Here is a 19276-nt window from a genome sequence, read left to right on the forward strand (position 1 = left end):
TCAGTTAATAGCAAAAAACACATTCTGATGCTTCCGTGTTCTATAAGAACATAGAATATAGTTTTCTCTCATTAACATTTCACTAATACAATAAATAAAGGAGTAAATGCATTCCAGATGTGGATCAGCAATAAGTTTACTGACTTACAACCAAGGATTTGATTCTCCACAGTGAACGATAACCCACTGTGTAGCTTTGTGCTGAAACGACAACATAAGAATAATTATAATACATATAAAATATGTGTGTGTGCAATGCTGAACCAATGCTGAAGATAATTACAAATATTATTCAGTTGTAATATAAAAGAAAGATTAAATGTTTTATCTGTAATTGGTCACTGGTCAGGGATTATGAAACACTTAAGTTCTCTAACAGCCTAGAAAACACATCAGATATTTTCAGAACATTATATGTTTAATGCCAAAGAGTCTTTAAGCACATTGTTAAATATTTCTATCACAATAGTTTTTGTTGAATTGCCACAAAATTTTTGTTTAATTTTAACCTTCAAAATTGTTTTTAACAACAGACATTTTGGACTTGTATATTATCTTGTGTCAGATATTCACTGATTAAAAACTGTCAAGGAAAACACTGAATTATGGGATGCAAATTTTGGGATATTTACAGTATTTTACAGGAAACATAAAATGAAAAAAATAATTGAAAAAATCATATCACAGTAGTAATTATCAAATTATTAAGCTACATGAATGCAAATCTTATAATCAGAACTCAAGTATTTAATGATGAAATTGCCTGAGCATAGGTAATATACGAGAGATAATTTTCTTTTGACAAGTCACACTGACAAATATTAATTCATACTGGTTACACTGAATGATATTCCAACTAAACACAATATAATATTGTTCTTTTTGTCAAATGGAAACCAAATGAAATTCAAAGTAAAATAACTATTAACATTTTGATGAAGATTTTACAAAGTGTTAAAAATAAATAATATTTCCATTATCAACATTTACATGTGGCTCCTTGTTCTTTTCTCTTTCCCATCTGCCCTAGCTACAGGGGGAACTCATCAGGACTTACTGCCCAAGGACAGACTTTTCTCAGAGTGGACACACCTAATAATGCCAGCACCACAGGAAGTAAGTTGAATTTTGTGTATAAAAGAAGTTTTCAGTGTGATATAACAAGAGTATAAATTTTGTGCCTCAATGTTATATGTTTTTAATCAATAATTTTTCTATTAAGATCTTTTAGAATTCATAAAGATCATTTATATCCTGACAGTGGAAACCTTTTAACATAATATTACATCTCCATATTTTGTTTAGGCCCAGTATGCACTAGTAACTATGGTATCTCACTTACAGTCTCCAGGTTGGAGGTTTGAATTTTGTTTGGAATTAGAATGTTAATTGGCTGTTTTCATGTCCATAATATACCATAACTTGTTCTGTCTTTAGAACTGGATCCCTAACAGGTTAAATGCTCTCATTAAAGCATTATTATAGAATTATAATAATATTAGGAGTACAGCATTTAAATTTATCTTGGTATGAAAGTGGCAAATTACTATCTTGTATAACAATGATAATTTGTTTGAAGGGTATTTTAAGCAGTCTAAACATAGTATGTGTTTTGGATTGAAGGAGGCCTCTGTATAGAAGCCAAAATGTCATCCTACTCTAGAAATAGACAGGGATTGGTTCTCTACTAAAATTGTATCAACAATAAGACTTTTACTGGAAACTTGTAAGCATTATTTAAATAAACAGGATCTGTTGCAACTTGCATAACACTCATTGAAGTTGTGATACAATTCAAACTGTGGTTGCTAATAGAGAGAAAAAATCGTTGAGAATAAAAATCAGTTAAATTGCCAAGCTTGTGGGACTTAAACAGTTAACAGCCTGAAAGGTCATGTGAGACATTGAAGATATACACTTCTACAGGCTTTACTGCTACCACGAGATATACATGAACGAGCAGCCAACATTTGCCACTATAATCCATGGTGTAAAATGTGATTCATACTTCAGGAAAAAGTAGTTTTGAATGAAAGTGAAATTAAACAGTTTAAGACTTCACTCTGATATTGCTTAGACTGTGAAAACAATTACTGAATCATACTTTAAAGGACTAAAGTAATCAGTGGTTATGTTTTTTACATATACCCAACATAGACTTTTTATCCCTGTTTTTTTGGTTATGGGCCTACATCAAATAATTGGCAAACTGTACTATAAACAAGTTATTTATCATCTTGATTTTATTTATTTATCAAGAAAAATATAGAAGGATATCCACAACATGTTTCTTAGCAGTTAAATATTATTTTCATGAATATAACTAAATTTGTGACATGCATAATCTGTTTATTTACTATTAGGAACTGTGCTTTAAAATATTGTGAAGTTCATTTTCTTTTTTTGCATTTCAATGATTTTTAGGATAATACTTGAATTGTGTTTTTATAGGTTACTCTAGCTTTCGCCGTCTAACTCCTGTTAATGTTCCAGTTCAGGTCAATGACCTACGTGCCTCTGAACTTACAGAACAGATAAGCGAAATTGCTGTTGAAAGGAGAAAGATTTACTTACATGAAAAATCACAGGAAGGTATTTGTTTTTGGAACTTCTGAATTTGTTTTTTTATACTAAGTAAAAAATATGCTAAAAACGTTTTTTGTTAAGCATAATAAATAGTTATAATTTGAACAATAGTTTTCAACCATGTAAACTGTATGAGAGAAGCTCTGTGATCTTCTACAAAAATATCTTAAAAGCATTTATTCCAAGAAATTTCCATTGGTCAGAAGGTTGAATAGAATGCGTAATTTAAATATTAAATTGTATGCAAAAGAAGAAAACCATTTTATTGAAGCTACCCATACATTAATTTTTATTTAATGAAAGAAGAAGACTGCAAATTGTTTGTGTGATGACATTTTAAGAAATTTTCAATTAAAAGTAGACGTAATAGTTCTTGCTTTAAAATATTTCATGCAAAATAGAACTTTCAGGTTTGTATGAAGAAATTTTTTTTATGAAAAAGTGGGTTGTTCTGTATTCTGATAGTGTTCAACTGATTTTCTGTATGGATTCAGTCCATTGGACTGACTCTGTATTGAATGTAGAGTATTAACTATAATTCTGTACTTACAACATATATTTGCACAAAATGTGACAAGCTTTTAGTAAAATATACAAGTCTCTTGTACCAGAAAATCAGATGAGTTATAAAAGTATTTATAATCAAGATATGTCTATGGATTTATTACATCAATGTGATTCAGACTTTTGCAAGTCAGAGTGCAAAGTAATGCTTATGTGAAAGATGAAGTACTTTTGTCCATGATACAACTTGCTGCATACAGCACTTGCATATCTACAGGTTCTTTTTTTAGTATCTCTGTATATTGTATTTGTATTTACTTTCCTCTCTCATGAACTATCTCTAAATCAGCAATGTAGAGTTAAATGAAACACTGGTAACTGTGACATTAAATACATAATGCCATATTCAATGGCATTCTGTAAAAGGTTGTAGTTTGTGCACTTTGATCCTCATCTGTTGTGCACATAAGTTTAATATTTCTTACAAACAAGTGATGGAAGTCATTTTTTTCACTGTTTAAGATTCTGAGGACAGTTGAAACATTAGAAACCATATGTAATAGAGTGGTTATGATAGCTATTGTATTGTTAATATTGCACTGTTGAAACTCTATCTAATAAAGTATCAGTGTTTATTACGTATTGCAAAGAATCACATTATTAGAAAATTTGGAAATGTTAAAAAAACTATATAGTGTAATAAGCATACATTATCTTGTGTACATGTGTGAGTTTAATTTCTTTATTTGATACAAAAATTGTTACATTATTCAACTATATTTAAATTATCATCTTATTTTAAATTTATCACCTTGTTATGGAAATTATGCTGTTTTTATTTGTTTCCTTTTGAGAAATTTCCTATAAAATCCATATTAATTCCATCATTATAAGTTAATTAGCATAATAATAAAGTTCTGTTTTATTGTATTTTTATATTTTTCTTTTTAGGCACTTTTGGTCAAATATATCATGGTGTATTGACAGAAGATGAAAATGAAGTTAGCAGTAAACAGGATGTCTTTGTTAAAACAGTTTCAGGTATTTACACCCATACATCATAATATTTATTAATTGAAACTGGTTCTCCAAATTTTATATGTAAAGTTGGAATCTAATTTGATACAATCACATTTAATAAAATATTTTAAAATTACCACTAGAGTAAAAATAAATATAATTAAGGTTGACCTCAATCAATAGTATGGCCTCAGTTAATGGCAAGTTTGAATAAGAATAGTCTATTTACAGTTTAGTAAGGACACATACCCAAAATTGTTTATAAAACAAGATATAATGAATAATGAATATGGTTGCCTGTAATTTGTATACTAATAATAATCCTAAGAAATCAAGAGTATTTTCTCATTAATACAGTTCATGTTTCTGACATTCTAGAAGGATTTTGATCCCAGATGGATTAACATTAGCTAAGTGCATGGATGTTTTCTGTGAGGATGGTTAGAATACAGATTAGATAATAAATATATGTTTTATAGTACACATTTATACCAACTTAATACATTTTAGTATTTTTATTTTGAAAACTTTCTATCAACATAACTATTTTTCTAACAGTTTGATTTTTGTAATATACTTTCAGCACTAGTTGTTCCCTAGTAATATACTTTAGAACTCCTAATGCTCAAACTCAGGGTTGGAACCCCATAGGATCTACAGTGCAGATAGTCTAATGTGACCATATGTCCCAGTTTTCCCAAAAAAAGTACTTGGGATCCACAAGACATTTCAGTTGTATCATAATGACATCAAACTGTCAGTTACATTGAATCATGATTGTAATAAGCCTACTTGATTTGCTTGTTGCTATAACACACTCTCCTGCACCGAATTCTAGAAAGCTCTGTCTGTATATGGTGAGAAACCCAAGTCTATTCAGGTCTGAATGTGGAGAGGGCTAAAGCATTGTTCATCTTCTAAACACATATATTGGATTATATGATTTAGTGACAAAAACAGAACTTCTATCTATGTTCCATTCATTCTTCACAAAAATGCATTTAGAAAGTTTCAGCTTAATTCTAAAACCTAAAAGTAGAATGCTCAAAATTGTAAAAATTACCACTGTAAATTTTATGTAATGAAAGACATTTTTTTCATAATCATTCAGTATTTTAATTATTCATAAAATGTCAGATTTTATTAAGGAAAGATTAGATACAGTTATTTTTAATCCTACCAAAGTATCTTTTGCTCGTTTACTGATAATCTTAAAATTGTTACAGAAGTGGTTGAGGTATGTATGGTAGAAGGACAATCTGTATCCTAATAAAGATTTTATTTAGTTGTTAATATAATCAATGTTTCTGGCTCACAAGCGATAAAATATAGGAAAATAAATTATATTAATACTGGTGTCAAATTAACATTATAATGCTGTTACCCGTAGTTGAATTTATGAAAACTATTCAGAGGGTGGCTCCAAAAAAATATACCTGCAATTGTAATGCTCATATGATTATAGTAAATACAACTAAAATACAGCAAAATTTCTTTAGTAAGTATTTTAGTAAAATACAGTAAATTTTTTTTTATATTTCATACAACAAATTAAATGTATTTACATTTCTGCATAATTTGAGATGCTCAAACCTGACTCCACCAGCATTCATACAATTATGATTTATATCATGGAGTGCCTGACATGCTGTTACACAGTTTCAACTTTTAATTTGACAGAAAGCATTTGTGATCTATTGCTTTAATTCATCAGTGTTTTTCGGTCATTTTTAAGACATCCTCCAATATTATCTGAAATCAAAATAAAACTTTCGGAATTGAAATACAAAAGTTGTATAACTTAAATGTTGAGTTCGTTTTTTCTGGGACCTGTATGATGGTGTCTAATACCTTATCTCTTAAAGTACAATTTTTTAATTGTTGTGATGTTACAGCATTTTAAGACATCCTCAATATTATCTGAAATCAAAATAAAACTTTCGAATTGAAATACAAAAGTTGTATAACTTAAATGTTGAGTTCGTTTTTTCTGGGACCTGTATGATGGTGTCTAATACCTTATCTCTTAAAGTACGAATTTTTTAATTGTTGTGATGTTACAGCATTTTTAAGACATCCTCCAATATTATCTGAAATCAAAATAAAACTTTCGGAATTGAAATACAAAAGTTGTATAACTTAAATGTTGAGTTCGTTTTTTCTGGGACCTGTATGATGGTGTCTAATACCTTATCTCTCAAAGTACGAATTTTTTAATTGTTGTGATGTTACAGCATTGCAAGACTAAAAGAATATTATAGCTATTGTCCATGAGCTATTTGTATAACAAACATTTATAGAAATTTTAGATTTTGCATATGGACACATAGTCCCCCGCTAGTACAGCGGTAAGTCTACAGATTTACAATGCTAAAATCAGGGGTTTGATTCCCCTTGGTGGACTTGGCAGATAGCCTGATGTGACTTTGGTGTAAGAAAAAACACACACATACAGACAAGTAAATATAAAGAGGGCATAGTTGTAAAAGAGATAAAACATGTGAAAAACAATGCTAAAGTCATTTAACTTTTGGCTTAAGTTAGCCCAAATATTTCTTTTAAAGCAGTATTTTGTTTCTGCACTAACAGAAACATTAACATTATTGAAATTGACTTTTGTCTTTAAAATGAAAAATTAAACAGAAAAATAAAATATCTTACAAAAAGAATATTTGTTAATATTTTCAGTTGTCTGTTGTTTTGGTACTTGCTTGGACAACATATACCTTATTCTAGTTCTTGGTAATTAATTGATTTCAAAAACTATATTACATTTCATGAATATTTTTATACTCATTTCTTTTTTTAGATCAAGCTTCCCAAGTTCAAGTTTCATTGCTGTTGGCAGAAGGAATGAGAATGTTCTCTTTAAATCATAAAAATGTGTTAGCTGTAGTTGCTGCATGTATGGATGACCCTCAGAGACCCCTGTTAGCTTATCCTTATATGAATCAAGGAAATCTTAAAAGTTTTCTTCAAAAATGTAAATTTTCAGCTGAAGGACACTGTCATGTAAGTCTCTTCTAACAATCATGAATGTGTAAATTAGACGTTATGTCAGTAAATAACATTTTCTGAACTTCAGTCAGTTTTCAACAGAGTGAGTTTTGTGACATTGCTCTTAAATCAATAATATAAAAATATTCAACATTTTTTGTATGTTATTTTGAATTTCTCCTGTGTATTGCTAAAACCTTGTGATCCAAGAGTCAGTGACAATCACTATAGGTACAAAATATTTCAAAAAAGTAGTACTGTTGATTCCATTTTAAAATAAGTATCATTCAATTCACCACTTTACATTAATTTATATCAATTTCTAGAGATTCCACATCTAGACAATGATGGGGGGGAAGGGCTGGAAGAGCAGATAACAGAAAAATAAGATTAGGCTTCTTATAATAGTGGAAAGTATGTTTATATAGATATTTAAATAGCTTTCAAACTATTGATTATATTAGTTGGTAATAAGCAATTGAATCAGAATTGTAAAACAATGATGAATTAAATATTACATTAACATTATCAGTTCAGTCTGTCAACTTATTGTCATACTGGATACTGTCTGTGGTAATAGCACTCATATGCATTATGAATATCCCATCTATCAGACAAAATCCAAACGCTAATGTTAAACTACACAGCTATCATGGAAAATCAAATAAGGGTACAAAGCTTAGTGGTTATGCCCACAACATTTCGACTTCTACTGCCTATTACTGTCTAGAGCCAGTTATGGGATGGCAGTTTCCCTTAAATTTCTTAAAATAGAAGTAAAACCACCCTAATGTTTTTACTAATTAAATTCCCTAAATTCCTATTTTACTAAATAAAAAATATATATATATATATATATAAAGATAGAGAGAAAATAAAATGGTACTTACAACAATAACTGAATATTTTTACCTGTGAAACATAAGATCCATTGTTTACCATACCAGTAAAAATGGCAACAGAATTTACAATTGCTTGGTGCATACATTGTACTGAATCGATACATAATTATTCAAATTAAAGGAAATATATATTGTTCTTCAAGTTTCTCCACTAATTTTTTTTATTCTATTTTAAACGCTGATTCTTTTCAAAACAACTTTAGGGTTTTTAAGACTTTTGAGTATATAATCTATTTTTATTTTTCATTACTAAAAATTTATAACAATACATATTGTTATATATATTAAAATTATAATCACATCATTATATCTTAGGGCTTTAATTGAAATCTAAAACGTACAAGTAAAGAAACATTAAAAAAACCCAAAAAAAACACCCCTCTGTGTGGATTCCTGTACTTGGTGAGGGGACCTCCCAGGGAAGGTTCTGTTCTTTCAGGTTACCTCCTCTGGGATCTAAACAACCACTCACGTGTTTGCTGTGCGTGGCAACCCATGAATGGGAGGAGAGGATCCTGGTGGTTGAGAGGACTAACTCTCACACACCACTTTGGCCTTGAATTCCTGTAGATGGGCAGCTTTTGAGTGTCCTCCCTTGGGTCAGTCAGCTGGTTCACTTGGGCTAGAGTCAACCAAGTACCAGTGTTGGAAGTTCTCAATGAGTGTTGTGGATATTGTGTCTGATGCTGGTGTTTGGGTATAGTGCTCACAAAACCCTAGCGTTGCTTGACATTGTAGTGCATCCCCTCGTAGGGCTCCATGGAAGGTGGGGTCAGTGGGCACTGAAATTTTATTTTTCTCCAATGGATCCTCCTAATAAAAATTTAAATAAAATAGTGAAAAAAACAGTCAATAGGTAAACGACCACGTCTTGAAGACTCTACTCAGCAATCTTCAACATCTATACTACCAGTTGTACCTCACTTTCTCATCTTGCATTCTCTTTCAGAGAAACCTTTATGGCAAATATCCCCCTTTTTTATTCAGAAGGAGCTGGAGGGACTTTCTGGCTCTCCAAAGTCACTAAAGAAGCTTTGATCTGGAGACATATTGGTTGAAACATCCACATCCCAATACAGTGAACTCCTCTTGAATTCAAATGCAATTATACCTATAGGGATATACCTATTGAGGTTATGCCTCATGCTACTCTGAATTCATCACAAGGAGTTATTGTTGAGAGGGATTTGAAGAAGATCCCAGAGTCAGAGATTCTCGTTGGTTTCTCCACCCAAGGAGTTTCTGCAGTGAGGCACATTTCCACTCGCAAAGATGGAGTTACACTGCCGACAGATATTCTTGTTTTGACATTTACATCACCACGTGCACCTGCCACCATCAAGGCAGGTTATCTTAATTGCAGGGTACGGCCGTACATTCCAAACCCTTTCCGATGTTTCCAGTATCAGAGGTTCGGTCACTCAAAGACGTCATGTCGTGGTTCCCTGACGTGCTCATTGTGGTGGCAAGGACCAAAATGCCTGTGAGTGTGAAATGGACCCACATTGTGTCAATTGCAATGGTTCTCGCCCTTCCTACTTTTGTTCTTGTCATGTCATTTAGATTGGAGGAATAAGAGGTGCAGCATTTGAAAACGACTCGTAACGTAACTCATTCTGAGGCTCGAAAATTGCTCTCCACCACTTCATTTCAGACATGTGCTGCTGCACTTCATTCCACAGCTTCAGTGAGAGTGCAAACAGGTTTATTTGTGCCTCCAAGAGAATCGTTCTCAAAACAAATGAACTTCAACACCCATCTCTGCTCCTCCCATACATTCCAACAAACCCTAAGATCCACATCCTTTGGTTCCAGGTACAGGCATTTCTTCGGATTCATCTTTATCTCTCACCCCAAGATGCAAAACAGTCATTTGTTTGTGTCCTCAGTCACTGGAATCCCCTTCCAACAACAGAGACCTACCCAAACGATTCAGGGCAGGATCCATGGAGATTGATAGACCTCCCCTGAATAAGGACAGTAAGAAAAAAAGATGTGGTTGTAAACAGAAGGATTCTCCAGTCAATTTGCTGACATGTCATTAAAAATGGCCATCTTGATACAATGGAACTGTCGAGGTTTACGATCTAATCTGGATGACATAAAAACACCAACTGCTTCCTACCATCCTGTATATCCTTACAGGAAATATTTCTGAAACCTGTCGATACAGTCACTTTTCGGCAGTTTTCTCTGTACAGAAATGACAGGCTGTGTGATGGACATGGAGGGGTGGCACTGTTGGTTGATCAGCATGTGCCCACCCTGTCTTTGTCACTCAACACACCCTTGGAGGCCATAGCCATCTGTGTTTCCTCGGGTCATACCATCACTGTTTGTTCTCTCTCCAGGTGACAGGTAGAGATCAATCAGACCTTGATTCTCTCATTGAACAGTTGCCGTCTCCCTTTCTAATCCTGGATGACTTTAATGGACATCATGCCCTCTGGGGAAGTGCTGTTATTGACAGTAGGGGTTGCTCTGTAGAGCGTATGCTCTCTGATCACAAACTTTCTCTTTTCAATACTTATTTCCATGTACCTAGTCAGTCCATTACTGCTATTGATCTCTCAGTTTGCTCCCCTTCATTATTCTTCCATTTTTCATGAACGGTTGACAATAAACAATAATCCACGAGGCAGTGATTATTTTCCTATACTTTTGAGAGAGACTGGCCGTGGTCGATGCCACCCAACCCGCGTGCCATGGTGGAAGCTGGATCAGTCAGACTTGTCCACTTTCACTGCTCACCAGAACTTGATCCTGCCATCATTTGTCAGCCATCATTAGACGACTGTTAGACTGTGCTGCTCAATGTATTCCTAAAACCGCGACACATTTTCCACTATATTCTTGTCAATGGTGTAATTGTGCTTGCCACATGGCATAGAAGGCTCAAAAATGGGCCTGGGATACTTTCCATAGATATCCCACACTTTCAAACCTCATTGCTTTCCAGCGGGCCCATGCACATGCTAGGTGGGTAAGATGTCAGAGCCAGAAGGAATCTTGGATTAAGTTCACAACTGGCATATCTTCTACCATCAGTTCCAAGGTCATATGGGACAGAGTTCGAAAGGTCAGTGGGCATTACAATTCTGTCTCCCTCTCGATCTTACTCTCTGACGGCCAAGAAGTAGCTGATGTCCAGAGCATCACTGATACTCTAGGTGAAAGCTTTTGCTGGGTATCTAGCACTTCTGCTTGTTCCTCCACCTTCTTGGCCATCAAGACTTGGGCAGAGCATTCATCTTTTTCCTTTCGAACTGCCTATCTCTATGACTATAATCATCCCTTCACACTGGTGGAACTGAAACTGGCCCTTCATCGGTCTGGCAGTATATCTGTTGGACCAGATGATGTACACTATGACATGCTGCGCTATCTCTCTCCTGCTTCTCTTGATATTCTTCTAATTGTTTTTAAATGGATCTGGCAGGAGAATGTTTTTCCTAATGCCTGGGACCAGGCTATTATCTTACCTTTCTCTAAGCCTTGGAAAGATCCCAAGATTCCTTCAAACTACCATCCAATTGCTTTGATGAGTGGTCTCTGTAAGACCTTAGAGAGGATGGTTAATGCTCATCTTGTTTGGTTCCTCAAATCAAAAAACCTCCTCTCACTCACACGATGTGGGGTCCGATGACAGCAGTCCACCATGGACCACCTGATTCGACTTGAAATGTCAATCAGAGAAGCCTTTCTCAAATGACAACATCTTGTATCAATATTCTTTGGCATTGAGAAGGCTTGTGATGCAACTCGGAGGTATGGGATTTTGCAAGATCTCCACATATATGAGTTATGTTGCCATTTACCTATTTTTATTACAAATTTTTTAATGGACAGGAGATTTAAAGTTCACTTTTGACACTTTCCTGTTCTTTTCTACAGGAACTTTGAGTCCCTCAGGGCTGTGTTTTGAGTGTCACACTTTTCAGTATAAAGATTAAAGCCATCACTGAACAACTCCCTCTCACTGTTGCAAACGGGCTCTATGTCGACGACTTTCACATCTCATATCAGTTGTCGAACATGAGATATATTGAGAGGCAACTACAAACTGCCCTCAATCATGTACTGAAGTGGACCACGGCAAATGACTTTTATTTCTCTTTCTCTAAAACCGTTTGCATGCACTTTTGCCACCAACTGGGTATTCACCCTGATCCTGAACACCCTATGTGTAAAGTTTCACTTCCTGTGGTCCCCGAGACTATGTTCTTGGGGCTTATCTTTGACTTAAGCTGACCTTTATACCACACATTAAGCAGCTATGGGTAAAATGTACAATAGCACTGAAAATCCTCCGTGTCCTCTACTACCAATTGGGGAGCGGATTGATGTTCTATGTTAAAGATATATTGTGCTCTTATTCGATCAAAACTCAACTATGGATAACTGGTCTATGGCTCTGCCAGACCCTCGGCCTTAAAAATGCTGGACCCCATTCATCACCAAGGACTTCGACTCTGCACTGGGGCTTTCCGCACCTCTTCAGTTCAGAGCTTATAGATAAAGTCTCATGAACCTTCTTTACACCTTCACTGTCTACAACTGTCTTTACTATATTTTTTGAAACTTCATTCCTTACCAAAGCATCCCACCTGGGATTGTGTTTTTCTTCCTCGGTGAGCCATACTTTTTCAGGACAGATGATCTGCCATTGCTACTTTTGTCCTTTGCATCCAAGCACAGTTGGATGAATTGGGTCTTATTACAGTCCCCAAATGTGATCTTTCTTTAAGTCATCTGAGAAGAGCAGATACTCCCATTTGGAAGTACCGTCATTTATTTACTGAACATCTTTCAAACAATCTTTCCATTCCAATTTATATGGATGGTTCCAAATCAGGTGACTCTGTGGGCTCTGTCATGGTTTGTTGCGATTCGGTGGTTGCTCACAGAATTCCCTCTACAGTGTCTGTGATCACTGCCAAACTGTATGCCATTTCTCTTGCCCTGGATCATATTGAAGCCAAGCAGTACTCCAGCTGCACTATTTATACTGACTCGCTTAGTTCTCTACTGGCTCTAGAATCGCTTCACGTTGGTTCACACCCTTTTCTCGGCGATATTCAAAACTGACTGGCCCATTTCTTATTAACATCTACTTCTATCCAGTTTTTCTGGATACCAGGCCACATTGGTATTCATGGGAACGAGCTTGCAGACATAGCAACTAAATCTATTTGCTCTGGCACTATCACTGCAGTGCCTATTCCATACATGGACTAAGGTTCTGTATTAAAGGCTCAACTCCGTGCCAGCTGTCAGTCGACTTGGAGTGAGCAACGTGAAAACAAGCTGGACTGAAAAGGCCAACTTCAGGTAACTAACCCTGCTGTTCGAACTACCCGTTAGTCATCCTGGCGAGTTATTATTATAATTTTGCTGCATGTCTTTTAAAACTTTTATTACTTTAATTATTGATAATGTCCATAATGATACATAATCCAGAACCAGGACTGGAAAGGCCAACTTCTTGTACTTACCTGTTAGTCTTCCTGGCAGGTTATGATAATTACCATTATGCTACAGAAAGTCCTTTACAACTTCTCTTACTGTAGTTTCTCTCTTAACATTGTAGACTGGATATCAACATTGGTTTTATGCTGTATATGTTTTCAAATGCTGTTTTGTTTTACCTTTATCTCCTTTTATAAATTTTACTACATTTACTTTATTTTTACCTTTTTACCGAATGTTTGGTGCAGATAGCCTAGTTGCTTTGTGCCATAAAACACTAAATCAATCAACCAACCAATTTAAAAAAAAAACAAAATATTGTACCAGAAATACATTTACATAAAATATTTACTGTACCAAGAAATTCCATGTTTAGAACAATCAAGTTTAGGTTGTTGTATGAATGTTGTCACAAACGTTTTCTTCAGAACAAGACCATTTAATGATAACTCTCTGATAACCATAAGTAAACTTCTATGTGGTAATCTGTCATGTTATAAAATAAGAGATATTAAATATTTTATTCACAGAAACAAATGGAATGCTTGTTTTTTCCTTCTTGTTTATTTACAGGTAGTTGAATAAATTTTATTTTAGGTAAAATGGAGTAAAAGTTTTGATTGTGAATTATTTTAGCATTTTGGCTTAGGAGAAGCCAGCAGTTAAGTTCTTATCTGTGCTTAGAATTTAATGCAAAGCAATTGCTAAATAGGAAAAAAAAAAAACACTAACCATCTTGCAGTATTGTACAGTCAGTTTTGGGGATCAGTGTATTATTACAGAATATTTAACTTTATCTGTTTGCATGTTTTTTAGTAAATGAATCAGTATGTGGATTACTGTATCATGTATAATATTAAAACCCATAAATTTGTTTGTTTTTTTTTATTGGAAAGCTACATCAGGCTATCTGCTCAGCCCCTGATTTTAGTGTTGTAAATCCAAGACTTACCACTGTACTAGCAGGGGGCAAACCCATGAATAACATTTCTGTTTAATCAATTTATTGTTCATGTCATTTAATTCATTTTTTTTTAATCTTATGATTTGAAGATGATAATATGCTTCCATACAATTTTGATATTAATGAGGTAATTTTATTAATGAATTTTTACTCTGCTTTTTCCAGGATGCACAAACTGTTTTGGTTAAGAAGTGCATAACTATTTTGACTAAAGTTGATGGATGTTTACTGAGTAATATGAGAGATCATAATACAACTTTTGCAGACTTGTCACTAAAACATATTCAACACACTGCATAGCTGTATATGGTCTTTATTATTTTTATTTTCATTATATTTATATGTGTGTTATTTGTTTCAGACCTTAGTTACACTGGATCTAGTTGCTATGGCAATACAGATAGTGCAAGGAATGCTTTATCTTCACAAGAAGAAAGTCATTCATGGAGACTTAGCAGCAAGAAATTGTGTGTATGTGTATATTTTTTTTATTATTTAATATATATATTTATAATTTATTATCACTTAAAGTAACTAGGAGGTGTTTCTTTTTATTAAAACAAAGGTGTAAATAATTAAGCACAAATATTTTTCATTTCTATGCATTTTAGTACTAAGGCATTACTTGCCTAGATTACAAGTCAATTACATTGTTAGAGAAAAAAAATTATTGATGATAAATATTATTAGTTTTTTCTAGTAAGTTTAAAGTAAACCACTTAAATAACCTGTTTGACTACATGATTCTGTAGTTTGTACCAGAGGTATTGTTTGTGTTTTTTAGTTTATTTCCAGTATTCAGCATTAAAGCAAAAACTGTTAAAGAAACTCAGGCTTAGTATATACTGTGATCTGGCTGATATTATTTTATTGTTTTAAAGTATACAAGAGACTTGCACACATACCCATTATCTGCAAGATATACAGACAGAACCAATTCATAATTGTTAATTAACAAGTTTTTGACCTTGTAAAGCTTGTAAGATTTCACTCTAAGAAGAAATCTGGCCAGCTGCACTAAAATTATGGCCTGCAGTACTAGGGCCAACAGAGAGGAAGAAGAAGGGGGAAACATAAATATAATGAATATTTGATATGTTTATATGAATGTTTCTGCTAATATATTATAATATGTTATATAATATGATTCATGCTAATGTATTATAACAAATTGTCAATCTGCATAAAGCCAAGGAGTCAATCCAAAGAGAGAACATCGTACACCAACTATGTATTTCATTAAACTAAACTGTTTCAAATAGGGCAATATTGCTGTTGTATATACTTACATCCATGATGAACATAAATAAATAAAACTAGAGAAATAGCTTACCTAAAGTCTTTTATTTAAAAGGGGAGAAATGGGGATCTTTATAAAATAGAAATAAGATAGCATATCTCAGAAAGCTGGTATGGGTATTAACACTTTTATTGATAAGCATCAGTAAAAGTGTTAATACCCATACCAACCATTCATGAGATGCATTTTAATTTCAAGTGGGTTTCTCATCATCAAGAAGAAATAAAAAGTAGCTTAAAGTGAAAATGCAATCACTTAAAAAGTAAACAAACAAACTGATGGTTTCAGACATAGTGTTGACTTTATTTCCTCAAGCTATGAATTTCTATTTTGACTCCATGTAAAAAAGCTGTAATATTTAGAAAAATCAAATTTGGGATTTATAGCTTGATGAAATGATGTCAACACTATGTCTCAGACCTTAAGTTTATTTGTTCTTTTAGCAATTGCATTTTCACTTTAAGCTAACTATCTTGTTTCTGTATTTTTTTAAGATCCCTTTTCCACCTATTTGAAATCAACAATTTTTAGTAATGTTATAATATTAAATCTTTATATTTATTTATTTATTGCAATAAACAATGGAGAAAGCATTTCTATTTACTGTATATTTTGTGGAAATATAGTAACAGATCATAAAAGAACTTTTCTTTCATTAATGCATGAGTATAGGCTATCAAAACATATAGCAACAAAGTTCTTCCTTGAATTAATTTCTTCTTTAAAAAAAAACAGAAGTAGTTAACTTGTGAAGTCTAAGCTATTTAGATTAAACATTTGTGTTATTTGGAATCATTCTAGAAAGATAAAACATAATTCATTTATTTCCTCATCTTTTATGAAGGTTATGAATACTGTCAAATCAAACTAACTTGTACAGAGGAACAGTAGTGAAAATAACAGATAAAATATAATGTTTTTTTCTAAAAACTATTTAGTAATAATCTGCAGATTATAAAGACTTTGCATGTGAAATTTGAAAATGTTATAATTCACAAAAGTATTTTTAGTCTTAAAATCAAAATTACTTTGCATGTGAGGTGGTCAACATCCTGAAAGAAGCAATTTACGAGATGATCTTTGATTCAAAAATCGTATCTACATAATATCAATGTGTAAAATAATATGTAAATATTTGTAAGAATATGCATACATTATAATCATAGTTTAATTACTTTTGTGGTTATTAACTAACTGGATGGATTCCACCCAACCTGTAAAGTAAAGGTTAAAAAAAGATAGATACATTAAGTTGTATCTGATTAAGAGATTGTGTAGAATAAGTCATTTATATAATAGTATTTCAATAAACTATATTTTAAAGAAAATAATTGTGTTTTCATGGTGAAAGGTATTCAATCTGTTGCTTCTTTATTATGCACTATACATAGAGAAACTATTGAACCATTTTTATTAACTTATCAAAATGATTATAATGTTTATACTACAAAAACTTTTTGCTTTTTATTTTCTGATTAAGGCAAATAATTTTACTAACTCCTAACTTCTGTAATAATGTTTTATCATCAGAAATTTTTTGTTTCAAATGTAAATATGTACATAATGAAAATTAAGTATATGTATTTTTTAGTGTGGATGATCAACTACAAGTTAAGGTAACAGATAATGCCTTATCACGTGACCTATTTTCAAGTGACTACCATTGCCTCGGTGATAATGAAAACCGACCAGTTAGATGGTTAGCTTTAGAAAGCTTACTTAAAAGAGAATTTTCTACAGCCAGTGATGTGGTGAGTATAATAATCACTTACTTAAAGTTTACTAGAATACTACTGTATTTTTATTTTATGTATATTACAGACAGTGTAAAATAATAAAAGAATCTAATACATTGTTAATTCAGCCTGAAGTTTTACTATCTGTAGCCAGTTTGATCAGGGAACTTATTTATTGTTTCATGGGATTGTTGTATTGTGTCCTGCTTTACGTTATCTGTGTAAGACCGTGGCTGTCATGTGGACAGAGTTCTGGATTCTTGTAATTCTATTTGTAGTTGATAATTTATAGAGAAAATTTGGACCATTAGAACAGTTTGCCATTTTGAAAAAAACAAGATTACTCTAAACTGCTATGTTTGTGTTTTTCATGTTGAACTTAGATTGCCATATTTTATTTCAAGTTCACTTAGTGTAAGATGACCCTGTGGTAGAATTCCAGATTTCAAAGCTGACCTCAAATCCTTGTGATATCACAAATAGCCTCCACCCCTCATTTTAAGTTGTAGATGTATTATAAGGATGACAATCAGTCTCTTACTATGGGTGAAGGGTAGTATGATAGCGCTAACGTCTGTCTGGTCATTTGTGCAAAATTAAATATGGTTGCAAATATACTTACTAACTTTGCTATAAAGAAATGTTGAAATGATTTTCCTTTTTAATCACTTATTTTCAAGGGAAAAATGAAACCTTTTTCAGAGTTCTTTATCAGAAATTTTTAGTAAAATGTAACACAAGTTTTATTTCTCATACCTATAGAAAAAATTGTATTTTGCTGAAACTTTTGTCTATTGTCTTTCTTCAGGAATAAACAGCATACACAATATTTTTTTGATGTGAGTTTAATATTGTAATTAATGCTGTGGATTATAAATATTCCTTATTTAGTTCAATTAGTATATTTAGAATTATGGTAGCAAGCTGACTTCTTAATTCTAATCAAAATTTCAAGTCTGCCAGGAATACTAATGTGAAAGGAAATTTTTCATATCATGTACTATACTAAAACTAGATTACCCATAACAGAACATGATATTCCAGTGAGGCTTTAATCAGTCCAGGTATCTATAAAAAGGCTGCAAAACGTTTTTTTATATTCATGTAGTGGTCATTTGGAGTAACACTTTGGGAATTGATGACCCTTGGTGAACAACCTTACGTTGAAATAGACCCATTTGAGATGGCAGCTTCTCTTAGAGATGGTTATCGATTATCTCAACCAATCAATTGCCCAGATAAACTGTAAGTTTGTCTTATTTGACACTTCATTAACTATTTAAAAAAAATCTTGCATAATTTTTATTCTCTTAAGGAAATATTGTTTACAATGTATAAGCCATATGATTTAGGAAAGAAAACATATCTTGTATGTTGTGCATAATGTATGAAACATATTGCATGTTGATGTTAGTAACAAAATTTTATTTGTTTGAACTATTTAAAATATAACAGCATATATATTCTAATCACATGATTTCAAAGCTAAAAATGTATCTCAGAATGGCTGGTATAGGTATTAACACTTTTATTGATAAGGAGAGAACAATGTTTCGACCTTCCCAGGTCATCATCAAGTTAAGAAGATGACCTAGGAAGGTCGAAACATTGTTCTCTCCTTATCAATAAAAGTGTTAATACCTATACCAGCCATTCTAAGATACATTTTTATTTCAAGTGGGTTTCTCATCATCAAGAATTCAAAGCTAATATTTATAAAACATATAATTGAAGCATCAAGTCATAAAGTTTCATAAGTTTTAGTTTTGATGAATATCTTGTATTAAATCCATTTCCT

At 32.7% G+C, this 19276-nt stretch overlaps 1 protein-coding gene across 2 annotated transcripts in view; it reads left to right on the forward strand.

Moving 5' to 3' along the window:
• Positions 1-19276, forward strand: part of LOC143240791 (tyrosine-protein kinase RYK-like) — a 211727-nt gene that overhangs the window by 187711 nt on the left and 4740 nt on the right. For both annotated transcript variants that reach the window (XM_076483851.1, XM_076483850.1), the window contains exons 7-13: positions 1037-1116; positions 2452-2592; positions 4042-4131; positions 6920-7122; positions 14804-14913; positions 17334-17493; positions 18587-18723. In XM_076483851.1, the coding sequence (XP_076339966.1) occupies positions 1037-1116; positions 2452-2592; positions 4042-4131; positions 6920-7122; positions 14804-14913; positions 17334-17493; positions 18587-18723 (921 nt within the window). The remainder of the gene's footprint in view (positions 1-1036; positions 1117-2451; positions 2593-4041; positions 4132-6919; positions 7123-14803; positions 14914-17333; positions 17494-18586; positions 18724-19276) is intronic.

This window comes from Tachypleus tridentatus, chromosome 13 (assembly GCF_004210375.1).
Source record: "Tachypleus tridentatus isolate NWPU-2018 chromosome 13, ASM421037v1, whole genome shotgun sequence".
Taxonomy (NCBI): domain Eukaryota; kingdom Metazoa; phylum Arthropoda; class Merostomata; order Xiphosura; family Limulidae; genus Tachypleus; species Tachypleus tridentatus.